This window comes from Aquarana catesbeiana, linkage group LG05, assembly GCF_042186555.1.
Source record: "Aquarana catesbeiana isolate 2022-GZ linkage group LG05, ASM4218655v1, whole genome shotgun sequence".
NCBI lineage: Eukaryota > Metazoa > Chordata > Amphibia > Anura > Ranidae > Aquarana > Aquarana catesbeiana.
Genome location: NC_133328.1, coordinates 108,625,160 through 108,648,727, shown reverse-complemented (window position 1 = coordinate 108,648,727; position 23,568 = coordinate 108,625,160). Strand labels below are relative to the sequence as shown.

The 23,568-nt window shown below is 40.9% G+C and overlaps 1 protein-coding gene across 2 annotated transcripts in view; it reads left to right on the top strand.

Annotated features, from left to right (window-relative positions):
* The window catches only part of LOC141144400 (ATP-dependent translocase ABCB1-like), a 133,661-nt gene that overhangs the window by 58,475 nt on the left and 51,618 nt on the right, over positions 1 to 23,568 (top strand). For both annotated transcript variants that reach the window (XM_073630054.1, XM_073630055.1), the window contains 5 exons: positions 12,392 to 12,634; positions 15,509 to 15,646; positions 17,246 to 17,350; positions 19,638 to 19,715; positions 21,682 to 21,765. In XM_073630054.1, coding sequence (XP_073486155.1) covers positions 12,392 to 12,634; positions 15,509 to 15,646; positions 17,246 to 17,350; positions 19,638 to 19,715; positions 21,682 to 21,765 — 648 coding nt within the window. The remainder of the gene's footprint in view (positions 1 to 12,391; positions 12,635 to 15,508; positions 15,647 to 17,245; positions 17,351 to 19,637; positions 19,716 to 21,681; positions 21,766 to 23,568) is intronic.

Below are 23,568 nucleotides of genomic sequence, written 5' to 3'. Positions count from 1 at the left end.
TGCCTGCTGATATAGGGGGTCAGCGAAGCGAACAAACGGTGAAAGTTCCTAAAATTATTAGGATTATTCTCACGGATCTCACGGAGCAAAGGCATATGAGAGAACTGGTCACGCTGAAGCAACCAATTCTTGGTACATGAACTCCTCCCCATCCTGTTCATGGGCTGGACTTGTGTCAAGGTCAGGACCCTAACACCAAGCCCCCGCACAGCACGAACTCTACGAGGAGTATGTATACGCAACATGGCTAGAAAACGGTCGGCTGCTCAGAACGAAGTAACAGAACGCACTGAAGAACAGCAAGGCCTGTGAAGAGCGACCTGAAAAACAGTAACGAACGAACAAGAACACAATGACTAAGTCATGCGGAACTTGCTTGCACGCACTGAAGAGCAGATACAAACCCACAAGCACAAACTGAACCGCAGAAAACGATCTGAAAGCCACAAGTCTGAAAAAGCGCGAATCGTCTCTCACCAAACTTTTACTAACACGAGATTAGCAAAAGGAGTCCAAAGGGTGCCACGCTTGGTTCTGAACTGGCCTTTTCTAGTCTCGTCGTACGTGGTTGATGTCAACGCGTTGTTGGCGATCGGAAATTCCGACAACTTTGTGTGACCGTGTGTACGCAAAACAAGTTTGAGCCAACATCCGTCGGAAAAAAATCCTAGGATTTTGTTGTCGGAATGTCCGATCAATGTCCGACCGTGTGTACGGGGCATAAGTGTAGTGCAGTGTTTAACACAGCATTGCATAACATTTAGTGCTGTATACAGTACTGTATACCCCCTTTTTTTTGTTAGTTGCTGCGTGGTTTTTTTTTTGTCCCCTGCCTGGCTCCTTATTTTTCAATTATCAGACACAGTCTTTCTGACTGTGACGTTGTTGTCCCCCCTTTTTTATTTTTATTTCTCATTAGTTCATTGAAAGACACAGCCTTCTTTATTCAGTACCATAGGGTTACATCGCCCCCTACAGGAGTAGGACACTAGGCAGAAAAAAGACTTGGCTACACCCATGGGAAGTCCTAAGTGATATACACCTCCCTCTCTGCTATAGGCCTGAAGTTTAATTCTGCCTAGCCACGAGTAAGACCTAGTTCCCTGCTGGGATCCCTTGTCCTGGAAATTTTTATTTTTTTAGTTTGTTGTTGTTTTCTGGATTTTTCCGCTGAGATCTACAATCAACTGCCTGGCTGAGCGAGGGGCTGGACATTCGATCCAGTGGTCACCCCAGTCTGGCCAGCGAGCGCTTGCAGACCGCAGCTACACACTAGGTCGGCCGCGACATAGCCCTACTGGACGAGGGCTGGCCCTGCGAGTTAAACGACCAGATCTCGGCTCGAGACACATCATCCCTCATGGCCGACAGCCCCCCCACTTCGATGGCGAGGAGGTTCTGTCTGGAGCGGTGCCTGCTTGGTCCTGGTATGGTGAGCAAATGTCCACCTCTCCCTTTAGGGGTTTTTTGTGGCAGACGCAGGCCCCTCCCCTGGTCGGTCTGTCCTGCGGGTTCCCTCTGTCCCTGCACCCTCTTTTCCTGGCCCTGGAGGTCCCTTGGTAACCCCCCTTTCCCCTCCCCCCCTCCATATGGGGTAGTGTGCCTGTAGTGGGTCCTGGGGGATGGAGTTGAGTACTGGTGGGCTGGGGGTGCGCGCCACCTAGGTGCTGTGCTTACGGGGGGGAGGCACTGGGTCCGGTTCTCAGATCCTCTCTCTCTCATTCTCCTCCTGGGAGGTTACAGGGGGCTTTGGCAGTTTTCTTTCAATGCTCCCTGGCTTCGCATTCCCTGGTGCATACCTTCATTCAGGGAGTGTGACATGTGGTGCCACCGGTGCGATCTCCCTTGCCACCGTGGGACTTGAATCTTGTACTTCGGTTCTACAGAAGCCTTCGTTTGAAAATATTTGAGAAACTCCCCTGCTCACGCTATCACAGAAGGTGGCCTTCTTGGTGGCTATTACTTCTGCTTGCAGGGTGTAAGAGTTGGCGGCGCTATCCTGTCGCATGCCCTATTTGGTGATTCATAGGGACAAGGTGGTGCTTCATCCTTGTCCTTCTTTCCTTCCAAAGGTAGTCTCTGATTTCCATTTATATGAAGACATTGTGTTGCCTTCTCTGTGTCCCAGGTAGCAACATCCGAGGGAATTTGCCTTGCACACTTTAGATGTGGTACGGGCTGTCAGGGTGTATTTGGCGGCCACTGAGTCTTTTCGAAAGTCAGACTCCCTGTTCCTGATCACGGACGGACCAAAGAAGGGGCTATCTGCTTCCTTGGTGACCATTTCTAGATGGATCAGGCAGACGGTAACTCAGGCCTATTTTATCAAGGGTCAGGTTCCTCCCTTCCCGGTGAAGACGCACTCGACTCGGGCTCTGGGTGCCTCCTGGGCCTTCCGTCATCAGGTATCAGTAACGCAAGTTTGCAAGGCGGCCACCTGGTCGTCGGTGCACATTTCACAAAATTTTACAAGGTGGATGTACTGGTATCTGCGGATGCTTCTTTTGGCCGCAAGGTTCTACAGGCTGTGGTCTAGGGTTTTTTTGTGAAGGGGTTTTTTTTTTCTTTTGCTAGTCAGGTGGGCACCAGGTTGTTCTCGCTGAGCTCCAGGTTGTCTGGTTGGCCTGGTTTTTGGTTGGCTGCCCCACCCCTCATGTTTGGCACTGCTTTGGGACATCCCTGTGGTTCTGAATAAAGAAGGCTGTGCCTGTCAATGAACAAATGAGAAAATAGGATTTTTGACCGTAAAATTTGTTTCTCTGAGTTCATTGACAGACACAGCACCTGCCCCTCCTATGGAGTTTTAATACTTCTGATACTGCTTGTTACATAACTGAAGGCCTATAGCAGAGAGGGGCGTGTATATCACCCAGGACTGCCCATGGGCGTAGCCAAGTCTTTTTTCTGCCTAGTGTCCTACTCCTGTAGGGGGTGATATAACCCTATGGTTCTGAATAAAGAAGGTCTGTGTCTGTCAATGAACTCAGAGGATTTTACGGTAAGTCAAAAATCCTATTTTTTTTTATTTTTTATAGTTTTTACATCTCTGTCAGCACCAGTCCTCAATTTAAAGTGTACCAAACACCACTTTTCATTAAATAATGTGCATCCAATCACACATTTTCCAGTCTCTATTAAATTTGAGTAATAAGCCCCCTCATCATGTCTGGGAGGCCAACAAGGAGAGGCAGATGTTTCCATGCAACTATGAGGGGGCCAGCAGCGTCTGTGTCCACAGTCAAACATAGACATGGTCTGTCCTCAGGCAGGGAACATTTGTCTCTGTTTAGTGATGTTGCCCATGCTATCCAGCCACAGCATGCAGAGGAGGCGGTGGACTGGCTTACTAAACCATTCTCATCCTCTATGACCCAAGCTGACACTAATGCACAGTCCACTGCAGCTGCCAGAGTGGCTTATTCTGCCTCCTTGTCCACAGCTACTCCTGCCATAGCCCCAGCATCATGCATGGAGGAGTCAGCTGAATTATTTGAACACAGCATCAGTCACTTGCTTCTGGAGGATGCACATACATTACTTGATTCTGATGTTGGTTCTGAGGTAAAGGAAAGGAGTAGCATGAACCTAAAGAGAGGGGAGAACACTGATTAACAACAAATTGAACTGTTTGACTGGGGCATCAAATTTCATTTTTTTTACAGCAAAGCCAATTCTTGCTTTCATCGAGAGTACCTTTTTAGGGTTGCAGTGTGAGGGTACCACCAACACCAAAAGAACAATTTTTCTGCAATTTTTCCGCAACTGTTTGACCGGGGCGTCAAATTTAAATTTTTTACAACAAGGCCAATTCTTGCTTTCATCAAGAATACCTCTTTAGGGTTACAGTGGGAAGGCACCACCAACACCCAAAGCCCAATTTTTCCACACATGTTACTTCTATCCAAAGTCTGTGAAAGAGACACCAGACTTTATCTAAAAAAAAAAAAATGGTAATCTTGGCCTGAGTGTACTATTATTCGGCTTCTTCACATAAAGCTTGTTCACTGTGGTGCAAAACTTTGTTATTTCCATCCAAAGTCTGCCAAAGAGACACCAGAATCTATCCAAAAAATCTCTAATCTTTTTCCAAGTGCACTAAATTGTGGCCTCATTATACAGACTGACACCCCAAGCCGTTGTTTAATAAATAAAGAAATTTTGCAGGGGAAATCCATTTTTATGTCATTTTTTTTTCCTTTATAAATGTCAGTTTTGCTGTAGCAGGCTCTATACACGGTACAGATGTGCCACTTTATAGGCAGACTAAGGGGACCCCCACCCCCCAGGCACTATATTTTAAGGAATTTTTCATTTTTAATATTTCACTTTAAGCATCTTTAAAATCATTGCTCCTTTAACCACTTGCTGACCGGGCCATAGCCGAATAACAGCGCGGTTGGCTAGTTCTGGGAGGGCGTACTATGACATTCTCCCAGACTCGCGCTTCCTGCACACCCCCGGAGGAGGGTTCGGCGTATCACGGTTCGGGGTAAAGGGCTGATGACAGTGGCCCTTTACCACGTGATCGCTCCGCCCAATGACGGATTGATCACTTGTCATAAATGTAATAAAGGACTTGTCAAAAAACGTCTCTTGTGTTTTTTTAACCTTTTTGACACTTTTTTTGTGAAATGGTAGGGGTACATTTGTACCCCATTACCAATTCACACAGGGGGGCGGGATTTGGGGGTCCCCTTGTTAAAGGGGGCTTCCAGATTCCGATAAGCCCCCCGCCCACAGACCCCCACAACCACCGGCCAAGGGTTGTGGGGATGAAGCCCTTCTCCCCATCAACATGGGGACAAGGTGCTTTGGCGGGCTACCTCAAAGCACCTTCCCAATGTTGAGGGCATGTGGCCTGGTACAGTTCAGAAGGGGGGGCGGTCTCTCGTCCCCCCCTCTTTTCATGCGGCCTGCCAGGTTGCATGCTCGGATAAGGGTCTGGTATGGATTTTTGGGGGGACCCCACGCCATTTTTTTAAAAAATGTTGGCGCGGGGTTCCCCTTAAAATCCATACCAGACCTGAAGAGTCTGGTATGGATTTTGAGGGGGACCCCCACGCCATTTTTTTCTAAATTTTGCCGAGGGGTTCCCCTTAATAAACAGACCAGACCTGAAGGGTCTGGAATGGAATTTAGGGGGACCCCCACGCCATTTTTTAAAAAATTTTGATGCGGGGTTTCCCTTAATATCCATACTAGACCTGAAGGGACTGGTATGGAATTTAGAGGGACCCCCACGCATTTTTTTTTATTTTGGTTCAGGGTTCCCCTGTGGGATTTGTATTGTTGGACCAACAATTCATTAATAGCCGCGAGTAGTTTTAAATGACTTTTTTTCCTTTGAAATGTCATTTTGTTGTCGGACTGTTCTAAACACGGGAAACATGCGCCCCTTTACAGGCATACTACAGACACCCCCTAGGTACGAAATTTAAAGGAATATTACACTTTTGTTTCACTTTAAGCATTATTAAAATCTCTGCTCCCAAAATTCTTTTTGCATTGATACATGTCCCCTGGGGCAGGACCCAGGTCCCCAAACACTTTTTATGACAATAACTTGCATATAAGCCTTTAAAATGAGCACTTTTGATTATTCATGTTCAAACTAATTTTTTGCCAGTTTGCAAGTTCTGCTGTGAACCGAACCGTGTGGTGTTCGGCTCATCCCTACTCACCTGTGCCTCATCAATGCCACATCAGTGCTCATCCTGACAGTGCCCCCTGCTTGTTGGGCCTCTGTATGTGCTGTGTAAAAGTCTCACACATGTGGTATTGCCATGCTCAGGAGGAGTAGCAGAATGTATTTTGGAGTGTAATTTTTGCTATGTACATGCTATGTGTTAGAAATATCTTATAAATTGACCACTTTGTGTAAAAAAAAATGCATTTTCATTTTCTTTCCACATTTTCCAAGAACTTGTAGAAAAAAATGACATGTTCAAAAGACTCAATATGCCACCTAGATTATGTGTTGGGATGTTTGCTTTCCAAAATGGGGTAATTTTTTTGGGCGTTTTCATTGTACTGGTGCTCCAGGGCCTTCAAATGTGTAATAGATAGTCAAGAAATTAAATGTGTAATTTATACTCCTAGAACACCTGACGGTGCTCCCTGCATGTTGGGCCTCTGTATGTGGCCTGGCTGTAAATAAGTCTCACACATGTGATATCGTCATACTCAGATGGAGTAGCAGAATGCATTTTGGGGTGTAGTTGCAAGTATGCATATGCCATGTGAGAGAAATAACCTGTTAATATGACAATTTTGTGCAACAGAAAAAGGAAAATAAAAATCTTCATATTAGAAAGAATTGTGGGAAAAAATTACAACTTCAAGAAACTCACCATGCCTCTTACTAAATACTTTGGAATGTCTACTTTGAAAAAAGGGGTAATTTGGGGGGTATTTTTACTCTCCTGAAAAGGCCTCAAGAAATTAGATAGGCTGTCAGTACATCAGGTGTGATCAATTTTCAGTGATTGGCACCATAGCTTGTGGACTCTTTAACTTTCACAAAGACCAAATAATATACACATATTTTTGGTTATTTTTACTAAAGATATGTAGCAATATAAAATTTGGCCAAATTTTATGAAGAAAAATTACTAATTTGCTAAATTTTTTAACAGAAATGAATGCATTTTTTTTACCAATTTTTTGGTGTTTTTTCATTTACCAGTGGTGATTAAATATGACCAAAAGAAAGCTATATTTGTGTGAAACAAGGAGTACATATGAGTACAGTGTTGCATGACTGAGTAATTGTCATTCAAAATGTGAGAGCACTGAAAGCTGAACATTGGCCTGGTTAGGAAGGGGGTATAAGTGCCCAGTGGGCAAGTGGTTAAAAATCTTTTTTGAAAAAAGGTTTGCATTAGTACATGTCCTCCAAGGCAGTACCCGGGCCCCCATAACCTTTTTATGGCCAATAACTTGCATATAAGCCTTCAAAATGGGTGCTTTTGATTTTTCAAGTTCGGATCGCTTAGATTTTAATAGGGTTGGGTCCTAACTTTTGCGATGTTTGAGAGTTCTGGCCATCTCTATTTGCAACTATTTCAAGTTAGTTCCTCTGTAGGAAGGAGGATGTTTCCTAATAAATAAAACTGAACATTTTGCTCGGTTGTTAATTAAAATGATTAACAAATTGGATTACTCTGGCTCTCCCAGCTTGTAGTTGGACCCTGTATCTGCTCGATACCCTGACACCTATTTAACTTAGAGAACGTATTTTACTGTTTAGATACTATAGATTATATACTATACTATAGATACTATAGATGTAATACAGGGAAATTGAGAGGCACTTTGAGCTGTTTGGATTTTTTCTGATTAAAGTAAAGTGACCTTCCTCTCTTCTTTTCCCTATTTGAAATGCAATATGAATATACTTTGAATTGCATCACATGATCCATTTATAATTGTTAAGGCAGAAGATGGTTATTTGTTTACGCTTTCCTGCTGACAAAGAAAGTCCAACTGGCAATGTCTATATAATGTAAAGGTTAAAAGGGTCCTTCCTTGATGTTATTTGCCTGGGACACTACTTGTTTTATTACGTGTGATTATTAATTTTCCTTTATTATATGTTATAAATATCTTGGATGACATATTCTTTTGCAATTTGTGTGTTATAAATATATATAAATGCATTTTTCTCTGTATTCATAAAACATTGCAAATAAATATATTGTAAAATTGTAAACGTAAAAAGTATTTAATATATCATTATGCAATAGATACCCCCTTACCAGTGGCATAGCGTGGGCTGTCAGCGCCCAGGGCAAGGCAAGTCATTTGTGCCCCCTAACCCGTGGACTTTTAGATACCCCCACCCTGATCAAACCCCTACATAGCCCCCCACTCTGATCACCCCCCCCCCCCCCCGATGCCCCCACTCTGATCACACAATCCCAGATACCCCCACCCTGATCAGACTCCCAGATACCCCCCCACTCTGATGATACATCCAGATACCCCCATCCTGATCACACACCAAGATGCTCCTCCCACTCTGAATACACCTCCAGATACCCCCCAGATTCCTCCACTCTGATCAGACCCCCAGATTCCCTCCACTTTGATAACACCCCCAGATTCCCTCCACTCTGATCACACCCCCTGACCCCCCCATCCCTCCACTCTGATCACATTTCCAAATCCCCCCATCCCTCCACTCTGATCACACCTCCAGATCCTCCGAGATCTGTCCACTCTGATCATACCTCCAGATACCCCACTAGATCCCTCCACTCTGATCACACCCCCAGATAACCCCCCCCCGCCATCACAGGTGCTCACTGCCTGCACATATTGGGGATTGGGATCTGCCCAACGCTCTGCCCTCCACTGCATGCTTGGATCCGTTCTCCCTGCTTTCTTGATGACAGCAGCTAAACAGCATGTACATTTAAATCAGGGCTGCAACCTCTCTTCTAACGGGAGCAGTGTGGAGGTTTTAATTTGCCTGCAGACAAAAAAAAGAAATGAGTGTGGGACTTTAAATGAGGCAGGTTCAGACACAAATTTGAGAGTAAAGATAAAATTTATAATGTACATGAGTATAAGGTAGCGTAACGTTGTAAATAACAAATAGTTGCTCAGTGCATATGCAGACATCTTGGGAAGTACATAGCATACATATAAACAGAGTAAAAAGCATGATTGTCATAACAGGGGGACACTAATACATAATTCATGAGTATAACTTACAGTATATAGTATACAGTAAAATTCATAAAAATCTTGATGGTAATATGAGCGGTGGTATCCGCAAAATCTCGACGTGTTTCGTTGGTATACCGACTCATCAGGAGCAAATATAAAATATCTGTAAATAATAAAAATATTCAAAATCAAAAAATGATGAGGCCCATGATATGGAGAGTATTATATGTACAAAGGTATATATAAAGCAAAAAGATGGTCAGCTCCACAAAATTACATCCCATTGGAACACTGAACCTCGAATAGTCCTGGTGTGCAGGAGTCACCATATCAAGCCTCCCGGGGAGCTGAGGTATAAAAGTCCGCTCACAAGCAAGCCCACACTGAAAAGTCCCAAACCAGGGAACAAAAAGTAGTAAATTGATAATTTTGCCAATGGTGACAAGTAAATCTCTAAGAAAATTGAAAGTGTTGTAAGTGATACACCCGGCAGCACTGTCAAGCACAAAGGGAATAAGGATGCACGGAAAAAAAGTGGTGAAGAAAAAGTGACAAAGAAGTGCAGGATAAAGCATAGGTAAAAGTAAATCTACTAGATCATGTGCAAAAAGGAATGAGGCTGGGATGTGAGAAGAACCAGTGAGAGTTGTGGGAAAGTAGATGAGCGAAACGCTGGGAGCGTGCTAAAGAAAAATAAACCTATTAGGTGATATACGTGAGAGGACAAAATAGGTGTGGAGTGAAATGAAAAAAGTAAAAAAGTGAAATGTGAACCACCATGACATATAGATTTACCCTGTGATAATGGGTGTAAATTGTAACGAGTGCGGTGAAGCGAGCAGTGCAAGCCAGACATCTGGTCAGTTGTGAGTGGGGACTCCCAGGTGGGCCGGTCAAATAGGGTAGACAGTACCAACGTCACGCAAGCGTGATGACAGGCAATAGGCGTCTGACAGCCAAAGGCGCCAAAAACTAACTCTGCCAGTGTATCAGCCAGCTGCAAAATACCGCGAGACCAGACAGCGCCAAATGAGGATGTCACTGGTGCAGCATGTGCGTGGCGTCGATGCGCACAAGGCAAACCATCCCCATGACACCCGTCGAATACAAGCATGGCAAGGAGCGGTGCCTGATGCGCATTGCAGCTCTCAGGGGAGGGAAGACAAAGGCCACCACAGCAAAACAGGCACGATGCACAGTGTCCACTAGGGATAAAAGAACTGCGGAGCATGCGTATGTAAAAAAGGGGACATATCTAAATAACACGTATAGCAAGTACATATATATAGTACATAACATCCATAGGGTGGGGGTCATAAGATCCCATCTAACCCTAAGGTAAATATATGAGTATTAGAGCGGTAGCTGCATGCTACCCATTGTGTTGAAACTCTGCCTCCATCCCAGTTTAAGCATACAGCAAAAAGGGGGGGAATGTATATCTCCATATACTGGGACTTTAAATGAAGCGCACAAGCAAAGGGGGGTGGTGCGCCTCCATCCCTATTTTGAATACAAAAATAAGAAACGAGTGTGGGACTTTAAATGAGGCAGGTTCAGACACAAATTTGAGAGTAAAGATAAAATTTATAATGTACATGAGTATAAGGTAGCGTAACGTTGTAAATAACAAATAGTTGCTCAGTGCATATGCAGACATCTTGAGAAGAACATAGCATACATATAAACAGAGTATAAAACATGATTGCCATAACAGGGGGACACTAATACATAATTCATGAGTATGACTTGTAGTATACAGTAAAATTCATAAAAATCTTGATGGGAATATGAGGGGTGGTATCCTCAAAAGCTCAAAACGTTTAGTCGGTATACCAACTCATCAGGAGCAAATATAAAATATCTGTAAATAATAAAAATATTCAAAATCAAAAAATGATGAGGTTCATGATATGGAGAGTATTATATGTACAAAGGTATATATAGAGCAAAAAGATGCTCAAGTCCACAAACTTACATCCCATTGGAACACTGAACCTCATATAGTCCTGGTGTGCAGGAGTCACCATATCAAGCCTCCCCGGGAGCTGAGATATAAAAGTCCGCCCACAAGCAAGCCCACACCAAAAAGTCCCCATCCAGGGAACAAAAAGTAGTAAATTGAGTATTATGCCAATGGTGGCAAGTAAATCTGTAAGAAAATTGAAAGTGTTGTAAGTGATACACCCGGCAGCACTGCCAAGCACAAAGAGAATAAGGATGCACGGAAAAAAAGTGGTGAAGAAAAAGTGACAAAGAAGTGCAGGATAATTTGCCTGCAGGAGAAACAGATATTTAAAAAATCCAAATCCCCAGCAAGTGGCTGCGGGTTTGGACTTTGACGCCCTCCCATGCTACTGCCTTAAGGCTCCTGCCTGGGCTGCCCTATGGAGCCGCCAGCCCTGCCTCTGCCCCTCTAAATGTTGTGCCCGGGACAATTGCACTGGCTGTCCCCCCACACTACGCCACTGCCCCTAACACTATTATGAGGCAAGACTCATTGGAATGTAGGGAGGGAATGGCCTGTAGGCATTGAGTTTGATATCTCAGCTTTTGTCATGTACATGGTGGAGTTGCCGGAAGAGTTTAGGCCTCTCTTACACCTCTGGCTCAGGGCACTGATAAAGCAAGCAGATGGCACAAAAGCAGTGGTGTGAGTGCCTTATAGTTGTTGCCAGATTTTGGTACTAGAAGACAGGTATCTCTAGACCAGTCTGGGCTGTGTAGCTTCCCCTTGGGAGATGACAGACAGGAGACTGGGCACAGGGATATCAAGCAGGATGTCAGGAGCAGGTCAAGGCAAGCCAAGTTGTTAACAGGAAGTCAGGCACAAGGCCACAAGGCACAAATTCACTGATAATTCTGTAGATAAAACATCACTGACTTTGTACAGTGGACCAGTTTACATAGCCCAGCATCAACAACAGGCATGCATGCATACTCTCGCGCACGTACTGTACATGTGCATGTGCATGGCTAGTGGCACCCTGTGATATGAGGCTACAAGCCAACCTTTGCATGGATATTCATACAGATGCACCTTTTTGCATATCGTTATGACCTTCCCCTCTATAATAATAGGTTTTCACTTTGCCTCATGGCCCCCAACTGTCTCATGCTAGCACAGACATAGGGAAATAGCCCAAAAATGTGGTATTGGTATCCCTTTGCTGCTGTTCCATAATCCATGCTAAGACAAGTCACTTTTTAGAGTATGGGACGTATTGCTTTATTTGTGGGACAATGGCAATAGATTGGCTAATTGCTGTATATTCCCCCCAGCACTAAGCTCCTTTGGGCACCTCCTGTCTGGTTTCTATTTTTTCCAAAAATAAAAATGTACTGTAAGATCTGACATGAAATTACTTTATAAAAAAATAATTAATAAAGGACACTGTAGTACTGTAGGGACCTGGCAGAAAGAACCACATTGTGTAGAGGGAGTCCAAGCATTCAACACTCCTGGAAGTGTCAGATGCTGCAAACTTTTTATCAAGTTTGGCTTTTTAAGAGAATGAAGATCAGTGGTATGGACATTGAAACAGGTAATCAGTCACTTGAAATGAGAGGCGTTTGTTACAAAGTTGTTTTAAACTACTGTGCTTAGCTCACCATCACCGTCCTAACTAAATCAGCACAATTGTGACAAATAAGATAGATGATGCAGAGATGCGTTGTCCCTTACTCAGCACATCATGAGTTCTGTTTGATTTTTCAGAACCAGCATAAGGAAGAAGAAAAGAATGGCTGTGATATAAGCTCTTTGGATACGAAAAGTTCAAATGAAGACTGTAAGGAAGATGAAAAAAAAGATGCAGAAAAAACAGAAACAGTACAAGATGCTGAAATTGTGCTGGCTCCTATCAAACGTGAAAGTTTTAAAACAGGATCTGGAAGGAAAAAAAGTCAAACCCCATCAAAAAGCGATTCTGACAAGGAAAAGCCTAAAAATCTAGATAATGTAGGGACAGAACATTTATCATTTTAGAAAATTTATTTAGTGAGGGCTGAATATGGAATACTAGCTTTAGCATTTATAAAGAAAATCTAAACCTAATCAGAAAAAATCTCTTTGACATGTAAATGTATTTTAAAGGTTGTTTTCAATCATTTGAAATCTGTAGCTTTTATTAACAAACCAATTGATTTTGTCATGGATGTCTTTTTACAGGCACTTCCTGGTATGGGGTGCCAACTGCCTCCCAATTGTGGTCTAGTCACATGTAGGACTACAAATGGCAGTGCTGACATAATTTGTGCAGACATAGGTCACTATTGTCACTTGTATTGATGCACGCTGTGTTGAAGGTGGGACCCTGCGGGGCCATGAAACCTTGGCATTTATGGCATTTAACATGTGATGCTGTGCTCTCAAAATAAATTAGTAAAAGGAACACATTGGAGTAATGGTGGCCATCCATTTAGTAATTACGAGCACCCACAACCTTTATAGGTTGCATGCTGTTTGGAGTACAACTAGACACCAGAGACTAACAGCATATTTTTACTGGTATCAGAAACTGTTACTATATTGTCCATACACTATTAACATGCAGTCAATAACACCAGTGCTGGTATGTATTATACTTTTATTATACTGGCATCACAGACTATCAAAATATCTTAGCAAGCATTAAAGCAGGGTTTCTCAATCAGGGTTCCTCCAGATGTTGCTAAAGGTTTATTGATTAATGAGCAATTTCTGCCTTTCAGTTCCCACTTAACACCAATGATCTTTTTAGCTATCTATAAGGGGGTCATTCTTTCTACTCACCATCACCCTAATTTTAGCAGGGGTTCCCTGAGACCATAAAGGTCAAGGGTTCCTCTGTGTTGAAAAGGTTCAGAAATGCTGTATTTAAGATTACCGATATGGATATACAGCCACTAGTGTTTCAAGGCATTCTCCAGTTTTGGTAAAAACAAATATTAAATACCCCCTCTTTGGAAAAAGAAAACATGGGCATGCATTTGTTTTGTGCATTGGAGCCTGCAAAGCATTGCAACTGTGATCAGTGCATTGCAGTCCTGCAGACTACATGTCGGTAAGGAGGTACTGACCTTTGGTTATGGAACTGGAAGACATCACCACCCTAGTGTTCTATTGAGATCTACTAGTCCAACTGTCACGGTAGTTTTTTCATTCATAGATCCTGTGACTGAATCTGTGGAAGGATTTTTAATTAAAAAATATACAGAATGCTGCAAGGGCTTTAATGTAGGGGGCTGCAGCATGGTACCATGTTACATGTTACACCCTAAATATGGGTGCATTATGAAAATGTTATAAAGAGAGGAATTAGCTTTTAAGCAAACGAAATTGCACACAGTTAGTAAGATCTGCATTTAAGAGATCAGGGGGTTGATTTACTAAAAGCAAATAGGTTGTTCACTTTGCAAGGGAAGTTGAACTTCGCAAGGGAATTTTCCCCAGTGCTTAGTGATTGTGGTGAAATGCAATTTTACAAAGAATAACCAGTCATCTGCATGGGAAAAAAACATAATTTTTGCTGGCATGTGATTGTATGATTGATATCAGCAGAGCTTCACCTCATTCACTAAGCTCTGGGGAAGATTTCTCTTGGAAAGTTCAACTTCCTTTGGAAAGTTTCAGTTAGTAAATCAATCCCCGTCTTTATAGTAAGTAGTTTTATCCAGGGCATACCTGTAAATGAATTCTGGAAATATTTACCTTTCCTGCTGCCACCAAACACTGCTCTGTTGCTGAGAAATCTTCTCCTGAAATCAGAAGGGAAACTGACACTTCCAGGAGTGTCAATCCATAGCCTTCCAGTTTCTTTGTCAGTCCTCCACCCATTACTGGATATAGTAGTGTTATGGAGGTTAACCAGTGGGAATTGCAAATGACCCAGAGGATTGACACCCTTGTAAGTGTCAATTTCTCTTCAGACTTGAGCAGAAGATTTTTCCTGAATGGAGTGGCATTTGATGGAACAGGCATCAAGAAAGGTACATATATTTAGAGTTCTTTTACAGGCAGGCAATAGTTGGATTAAATTATTTACTATGGCAACAGGATTGTTTTAAATGAATATGTTGCTTTGTCATGCATGGGCAATAAAGTGTATTTAGAAGAAACATACCCTAACCCAATATTTCTCAATTTTTTTTCAATCAAGGCACCCTTTGAAATGATGTACAATCTTGAGGCACCCCATTCTAAAATGTAAAAAACTAAAGTAGTTGTTCTACATAATGCAGCAACATCCATAAACATAGATTACCCACCGTTAGAGGTGATGTATTCTTACAAAGCAAATACACCTGTGCATACTGGTACTAACTAGTACTGCAACTCCTATCAACCAGTGCCATCATTGGTTGTTACAACGCCAGCAGCTGGAAGGTTATAATATTGTACAATAAAAACCCGCAACTAAAAGGCAGGCTTGATCCACCAGCTGGCTTGTATACAATTTTGGGGCAATTTATAGAAATTTTGCAAAGGCACCCCTGGAGAAACCTGAAGGCACACCAGGGTGAAAAAGGCTGCCCTAACCCACTAGTTTTGAATGAAAAAACAATAAGTAAGCTAAATTTAAAAAAATTATAACTAATTCACAGTCCCATTTCACAAATTTGATGATCAGAGATTTCCATCAAATAAAGTCATGTTGTAATTGCTATGTCCGAACAAATAGAAAAAGTCTGAATGGTCTGTTTTACGTACTTGGTAAATGCTGCCATCTCGTGGCGATTTACAAAACAAGTTCTAATGGTAATGTCTAATATAGAATTTACAAAGGAACTTATATTACATGTGGAATATAGCTTTTAAAATATATTTACTATTTAATATTTTTTCTTCTTCTAGAACACAGACGTACCTCTTAGAAGAATTCTAGAGCTAAATAAACCAGAATGGTTATACATCATGATTGGAATTGCAGCAGCTTCAATCAACGGGGGAATATACCCAACATTTGCTGTCATTTTTGGCAAAGTTATTGGTGTAGGTGACAATTCCAATGTAATGTAACAATCACCATGCTGTTTTTTATGTATCTAAAGGGAATTCATTATTTAGACTTCTATAACTGACAATCTCTAGGGTGAAATGATATTGGACTGTTAAGACAAGTATTGCTGATCCAAAACAGTGATAGAAGACAACATTATCAGGGTAGTGATCACTAAACAAAGATTCACTACACCATTTAATAGCATTTAGATTCTTTTTTCAAAGTGTATGCAAATACTAATACTTAACTTTTCATATTTACTTCCTTTTGACCTGCTAAATGTATTATTGAAAGTGTTTTGTTATACCTGTTTTATAAGTGTAAAAATATCTGTGTGCCAGAAGTTTTGTGAGCTGATCACTTTCTATGTTTTCTGCCTATGTACAAGGGGTTATGTAGATGGAGGGTAAAGGGATGAGGAGAAGTCTGTGTTCTTTGTAATGTATCAGAAATTAAGTAGGCAGGGCTGACACCACATGCTTTGATATTTAGAGCCAAACATACTGTGCTGTCATGTCAAAGAGGAAGGTTGGAGCACAATATATTTCTGGCTCATCAACAGTTATTTTTCTGCACTTGCAGCATGTTTAAAGGGATAAAATGCGGGGGGAATGTATTGCATGACGTATGTGTTTATATATTTATCTATTTTTGATTTTTTTTTTCCATGACATAGGCTTCAAGAATGAGTTTTTTTTTGTTTAATATATTTTTATTAAAGGAAAATATAACAAAGATATAAATTACATCTCAAAATGTCAGCGAGTATGTGTAAGTTAAAAATACAATAAGTGTCTCTATAAATATACAAAGAATCAACGTTCTATCTAATTAGACAGAGGATTTTTACTATGTGAGCACTATAATCCAAACGCATTTGAGACAGGAAAAAAGAAAAATGTTGCTTTGGTTTAATGAAAATACAGAATATGAAAGGATAGCGGGGGGGAAAGTAGAGAAGGAGAAAAGATAAAGAAGAGAGAAGATGTGAAAAAAGAAAGAATGAGGCTTCAAGAATGAGTTGCCTGGCATGCATAAAATATGTAAAAATCTTGTTAGAATTTTGTTAAAAAAATCACACCTGTTAGCTTGCTTTAGCTCATGTCTTTTTTCAAGGTACAGTATGTGGTAAGAAAAGGTAGAAAAGATTGAAGGCCCATTCACACGTAAGCATTCTCTTGTGTTATGGCGCACACATTATTGCATATTCTAGCATGTTAATGTGCGCTGGGTTAAGTAAGGCAACCCTTTCATTTTGAATGGGCTGCCAAAGCACCACAAAAGGTGAAAAAATGTGCATGACCCTTTTTTAACAATGCAGGACACTATGGCACATGGTATATACAGTATGTTGTGGCACACTATGGTGAGTTGTGTGTTGGGCTGTTGCAATAAATGGCTCCACAATGCACCACACATAGAGCAGGTTCAATACTATGTGTTGTGTCAAGGTGCGTTGTTGTATGCATTTTAGGATGCATTACCACATCAAAAAAAGTGTGAATGGGTCCTAAATGTCACTTTACCTATAAAAAATGGGAAGTTTGTCAGTGTTGAGATTCAAGCATTTTGACTTGTTGCTTTTGCAGACGTTTCAGGAGCAGGACCTGGACAAAAGAAATGAAAAAACTGCTTTATTATCATTAATGTTTCTTCTGCTAGGACTGATTAGCTTTACAGTTTATCTGGCAATGGTAAGCAAAAGTGATTATATATATATATATATATATATATATATATATATATTCTAATTAATTTTCTTTATTTTCCTTTTTTAAAACCCTTACACTTGTTTAATGTTATCCTCTGCTTATTTTAAAACCTAGAGAACTCTTTCCCTTAATTTGAAAATCCAAAGCTAATCTGCAGGAAAACCAATAAACATGTATTTTAACTCATGTATATACAAACTGGTATACCTGTCAAAATATTTGTATTTCCGTTCAGCCTGTCTTGTAATTGACATACATTGCCATACCACATAGTCAGTCAGGTGACACCAATCACTTTTTCCTGGTTTAGCTTTGCACCATCCTATATCACTTCTTTACCTCCAGCCTGCTTATTGGACAATATACTAGTATGATCACTTCTGTCCAATCAGCAGGGAGATGATTCCAAAAACCAGTAAAGCTAACCCAGGAAGTAGTCAAGTTAAATGAGGATGTAATAATGTGATCTTCCTGGCTGTGCAATGTGGCAGAGGTGCGATGTGGCAGAAATAAATAAAATGACAAATGTTTTGCCAGGGAAAACATTAAACATATATGCATTTTATAAAGCATGGCCCGATTTACTAGGTTATGTGCTTGTACACCTGGGGCATGCTATTTATTGATTTCATTAATGAATGACCAGCTATGCTCTTGTAGTTCAAAATGAGTCAAGCAGCAACAGATCAAATCATTTAAAGAAAATTAGGTAATTAAAAGTAGTCACCATGTTGGACAAATAAACAGTTGGGATAACAGCCAAGTGATTTAAAAGAGAGGTCAGCAATCGTAACCTCCAGGTTTTCTTTAACAGTTTTTTTGGTTTAAAGTTTCATGGTATTTTATCATGTATTTGGCATATCTAAATTTTTTACTGATGCTCTGCTGGCTGGTTTAGTGTCCCACTCCCAAGGTATCCCGATATTTTTTTTTTTTTAGATGAAGGAGTGTCGTCACTGAAGTGTGCATAGGGTAGCAGGAACCTTAAAATGTATCTAAAGCTATTTTTTGGTTTTGTTTTCATTGGTTAAAACTCAGGATTTAAGGCTGCCAAACCAGCTGCTGGAAAAATAACATTAAGGCTGGGTTTGCAGCTAAGCCGCATGCGGCTCACAGCAGGGGTCTGGTGCGTCCCCGTTCACCATTTCAGGTCCAATTTCAGCCTGAATTTTTGGCTGAATTCGGACCTGAAACGGACCAAAAGATGCACAGGACCAGGTGCAAATTTGCACCGGAGCCACAGCGGAGATATGTGAACCGCCTCCATAGAGAGCCGGTTCACATGGGGAACCTGCATCCAATTCGCACTAGTGTGAAGCCAGCCTAAAGTTCCAGTTCACCTTAAGTCTATTCACATTATTGTCAATCAAGCCCTGCTGAAGGGGGCGCTCTTTGACTCCTGAAATGCATTGGATACTTTTTAAATTGTCGCCCTAACTGACCTTTTAGCAGCAGCGTGGCTTTTTAATTTCCATTCTTCTTACGTTACACTACAAGCCAAGGAGACCATGGAGATGCTCTGGGGTGTAGAACTTGCCTGCCGGGAACCAGATCATTTACACCAACATCAGTACCCTAAGATAGCAGTACCAGTGAGACAACCCTACAGTCCCAGTGTTTTTTTTTCCACTTTCCTCTACTGTTCTATTAAGCACTGGGACAGACACACACTGGTCGAAATTGGGCCAGTCCCTACTGAATCAGCCAGATTTCAATCAGTGTTTGGCCAGTTAACTTAAAAATGAAACTCAAAAAAGGCACTTCTTCAAGTCATACTAGGGAGATACCTAATGAGCTAAATTAATATCAAATCTGTAAAAAATTAAATTTATGTATAAAGCACATTGAAGAGTTTTATAATTTTTTTTGTAGCAACGTTTACATTTTTGACATATAGTAAAATATAATTATATGTCTAAGAGCCCTTTTACACTGGGGCTGGAAAAGCGCAACCGCTGTCGCTATGCAGGCCCTTCGGCAGCGCTGCCCATTGATTTCAATGGCAGGGGCGGCTCTTGCACAGCCCCAAAAACGCTTGCAGGACTTTTTTTTTCCGTCCTGCAAGTGCACCACTCCAGTGTGAAAGCACTTGGGCTTTCACACTGGGGAGGCAGGGGGGGCAGTTTACAAGCGCTTTACAGGTGCTATTTTTAGCGCTAAAATGCCTGTTAAGCGCCTTCAGTGTGGCAGGGGTCTTAAAGGAGAGCTGACATCCGAACAAAAGTCATCAGTAAATTTATATAATATTTCCATGTATTTTTTGTTTTAGGGTTTTATGTTTGGAAAATCTGGAGAGAATCTAACCATGAGGCTGCGATCCTTGTCATTTAAAGCATTGCTCAGACAGGTGAATACACTGCAGTGGGTAATGGGGAGCTGTTATATGACACTTTACACACTATAAATATACAGACCTTCCCTACAGAATTGTAGTCTTGTGCAATATTATTTTAAGTAATATTTTCCTGTAGTTAGTGTGCAGTTGCGTGTTAAAGTGACTGTAAAACTGAACAAAAGCAAAAAAATAAATAAGCCACCCTGTAAAGAAGAGTAAAATACGTACCACCTTTTTGTATTAATAACAGATTGGCTTTAAAGTCAACCTGTGCCCAGACTATGCACACTAAAATATTTACATATTCTGAACATGCAATGAAAGCACTTTAAAACAAGTCCTCATTTACCTCTGTAGCTATAGTCTATAGGAGAAATTAGTCTTCTAAGTTCACAACACAGACACTAAAATCTCAGTTATTTCCTATACCAACCCTCTAATGTAAGTAACCAGCTACTGTTTCTAAGCTTTTAGAAGACAACTGAACCCTGACTTTTGAGTCATTGTTGTTAAAGCATATCTAACCCAAAAACAAAAATGTTAAATATTGCAGCTAAGCAGTCCTTAGACGTGGTGGCTTCAATTGTTTTCAATAAAAATTTAGGGTAGCTATTTCACGCCTACATTGTATTTATGCAGTAGTAACATACCATGCTTGGACAGTAGCATTGACAACCTGTGGAGAGGTATAAACAGATGAATAGATTTAGATAGACTTTACATAAGCAACAAATTAAAGCCCATCTCCAGCTAACAGTCTCTAAGAGGGTACAGCAACCATTTTTTCTTTTTGGTATAAAGGTTTTAGCTAAATGTAAGCATCCCTGTCAGAGTTAAATGGTTTGTCTCATCCCTCTAAATGGCATGTTGGCTGGACAGCTTGGTCTGGTAAAGGAAAGTGAAAACAACAGATTTACTGGCAGCATCAAAACCAGGTACCTGTTCCCTCCACCCCCGAAAGGTACCAATTGTGGCAGCGGGGGGAGGTGTCATACAAGTGAAGTTTTTCCTTTTGGGTGGCGCTCCGTTTTAATAGTAAAGAAAAATACTTGTAAATTAGCATTTCACATGGGAAAAAGAAATGGCACTTTTTGTATGTAATCCATAAGAGGTCGGCTCATGCATCTGGGATGAGGAGCCTCTTTCTACAACTTGCAGCCTGGATGAGGGAGTGCAAACCAACAAGATGGCGGAGAGCTTCTAAAGCCGACCGCTCACGGTTTACAATCAAATAAAGTGCCATTTCTTCTTCCCATGTGAGTTGCTAATTTACAAGTATTTTTCAATACTATTAAAGCTGCACTTAGTTTGGTGCCCCCCCCCCCCCCCCAGTGTGTTCTCTTGGTTCTGCTGGTGTATCCACCCAGCACTGCAATTTTGGTCTGAGGTTCTCTGCTGTTGTGGGACTGTCCATCGGAAGCCCTTACTATGTGATGAGCCTGATTTTAACTGTCACAATGTGAGTTGCCATTTGTCTTTTCACCACAATAAATCTGTTAACATACTACACTAAGATTGCACACTGCTGTTCTTCTCATATGTTTCCCTATGAGACGGGGGGGGTCCATTCCCCCCATTCAGGTACCAGATTGCACTCGGCTCCCTGCTCTATTCTGTACAGTGTGTGATGTCAGATCTCTGCCCCTGCTCTCTGGATATCAGAGAATGTGTGCTTTAGGAGGCAATAGAGAAGAGAGGGCTGCAGATAAACAGGTACAATTAATGCAGGAGGATTTGTTTGACCTGTAAGTACTACCTGGGGCTAGTCATTTTAGTGGGGATAATGTATGTAAGAGTTTACAACCGCTTTAAATAAACTAGAGTGTACAAAGTGGATTCAAACTTTTCTTTTGCTATATGTAAACACTTAATGGTATTCAAAAAGTGAATGTACATAAAAGTGAAATACATAATCCAAAAAGGACAAGGCTTTGTCATTCTGAGTAAACATACCTCTAACAAAGTAATAATCTTACAGGAAATTGGATATTATGATGACCATAAAAATGCTGTTGGTGTACTACTGACAAGGCTTGCAACAGATGCTTCTCAAATTAAAGGAGTAAGTACGAGTGACTTTTTATATGTTTGGTATTTATTACATTTTTCTAACTATTTTAAATGGTCATTCCATTCAATTGTTGAGTGTATGTATAACAAAAACTTAAGTAGGTAAGGGTTAAAACCCTTTTTATTTTTTTGCTGCCTGTGACCCACTGGGGAGATTTCTATTCACATCCTGTCCTGGAGATTTCCCAGGAATTGAGAGAAGATTTCTCTTCCCTCTTAGTTGTAACTGGAAAAAGTGTCCCCAGTGGAGGATTTTCCCTCTTTTCCTTTTTCAGGTGACCACTCAAAATTTTGGATTTTCACTTATTTGTAGTCCTGGTGATAGTGGTCCCTTTAGATGGTAAGCTCCATGAGCAAGGCCCTCCTATTCCTTCTGTATTGAACTGTATTGTAAATTTTACTGTCCCCCTTTTATTGTAAAGCGGTGCATAAACTGTTGGCGCTATATAAATCCTGTATAATAATAATATAATAATAATGGTCACCAGGATAGAGAGGGTAAATCTTCCAAGCCAGGATGGCAATAATATATGACAGGGATTCTAACATTCCCCTCATCAAAATAAAACAAAAAGGTTTTGACTATACATATATTTTAACTCAGGTCTGGGTGGATGCAGTGGCACTGAATAGACTGCCAGCTTTTCTACTTATAGCTCAGGTGAAGAGATCTCTGCATCTTCCTAGTGTGGCTGAAGTTTCTCTGCCTCGCTTTTTTTCACTACATTATTTTACATTATGGCAGCAGGGAAAGTGAGACTTCATAGCAAACACAGGAGAGCTGGAAACTCAGAAATGTTTTAATTGTAGAAGAAGCCATTTGGTAATTTAGTCACCAGCATCTGCCCATAACGTGAAATGTCAGCCTTGGTTGAACAGACCTAATAACCCCACTCCAAATCACCTGCTGGATCAAATAGCTAATTTGTTCCTAAATAACAGTGGAAATTCCTTACTTGTCTGTTGTTGATCTCCGTTGTGCTTTTTTTTTTGTGGCTCCCAAATACAGATCTGTTATTCTACAGCTCCTCTCTCCCTTCCCATTGTCTGCCTTTTTTTGGAAAATTACCTATTTATTTGCTTAACCTTTGCTCCATCAAAAGGCTATAAATACTTCCAAAAATATTTGCTGTGCTCAAACTTTATGGTCACAGCTCATTCACTTTCAGTTAGCACAAGAATACATTGATTTAAGATCAGCAATTTATTTTTCATTCAGATGAATTTTTGACTTTTTCAGATACAGTAAATTATTTTATATCAGGAATTTAATACACTATACTTACAGTATATCAGAGTTCATATAGCATGTAAACCATCTGTAGGCCTGGCTGTTGCAGCTTCATGTTCCATGCACAATACTTTTTTAACTGACATTACCATATTGTTGGGGTCCTATTCGAGTTTTGTACAATGACCGCAGCAATATAGCCCTAATGCAATATACAGTGCCTTGAAAAAGTATTCATTCCCCTTGAAATTTTCCGCATTTTGTCATATTACAACCAAAAACGTAAATGTATTTTATTGGGATTTGATGTGATAAACCAACACAAAGTGGCACATAATTGTGAAGTGGAAGGAAAATCATAAATGGTTTTCATTTTTTTTTTTCAAATAAATGTGTGAAAAGTGCGGCATGCATTTGTATTGAGCCCCCTTTACTTTGATACCCCTGACTAAAATTTAGTGGAAACTATTGCCTTCAGAAGTCACCTAATTAGTAAACTGAGTCCACCTGTGTGTCATTTAATCTCAGTATAAATACAGCTGTTCTCTGAAGCCCTCAGAGGTT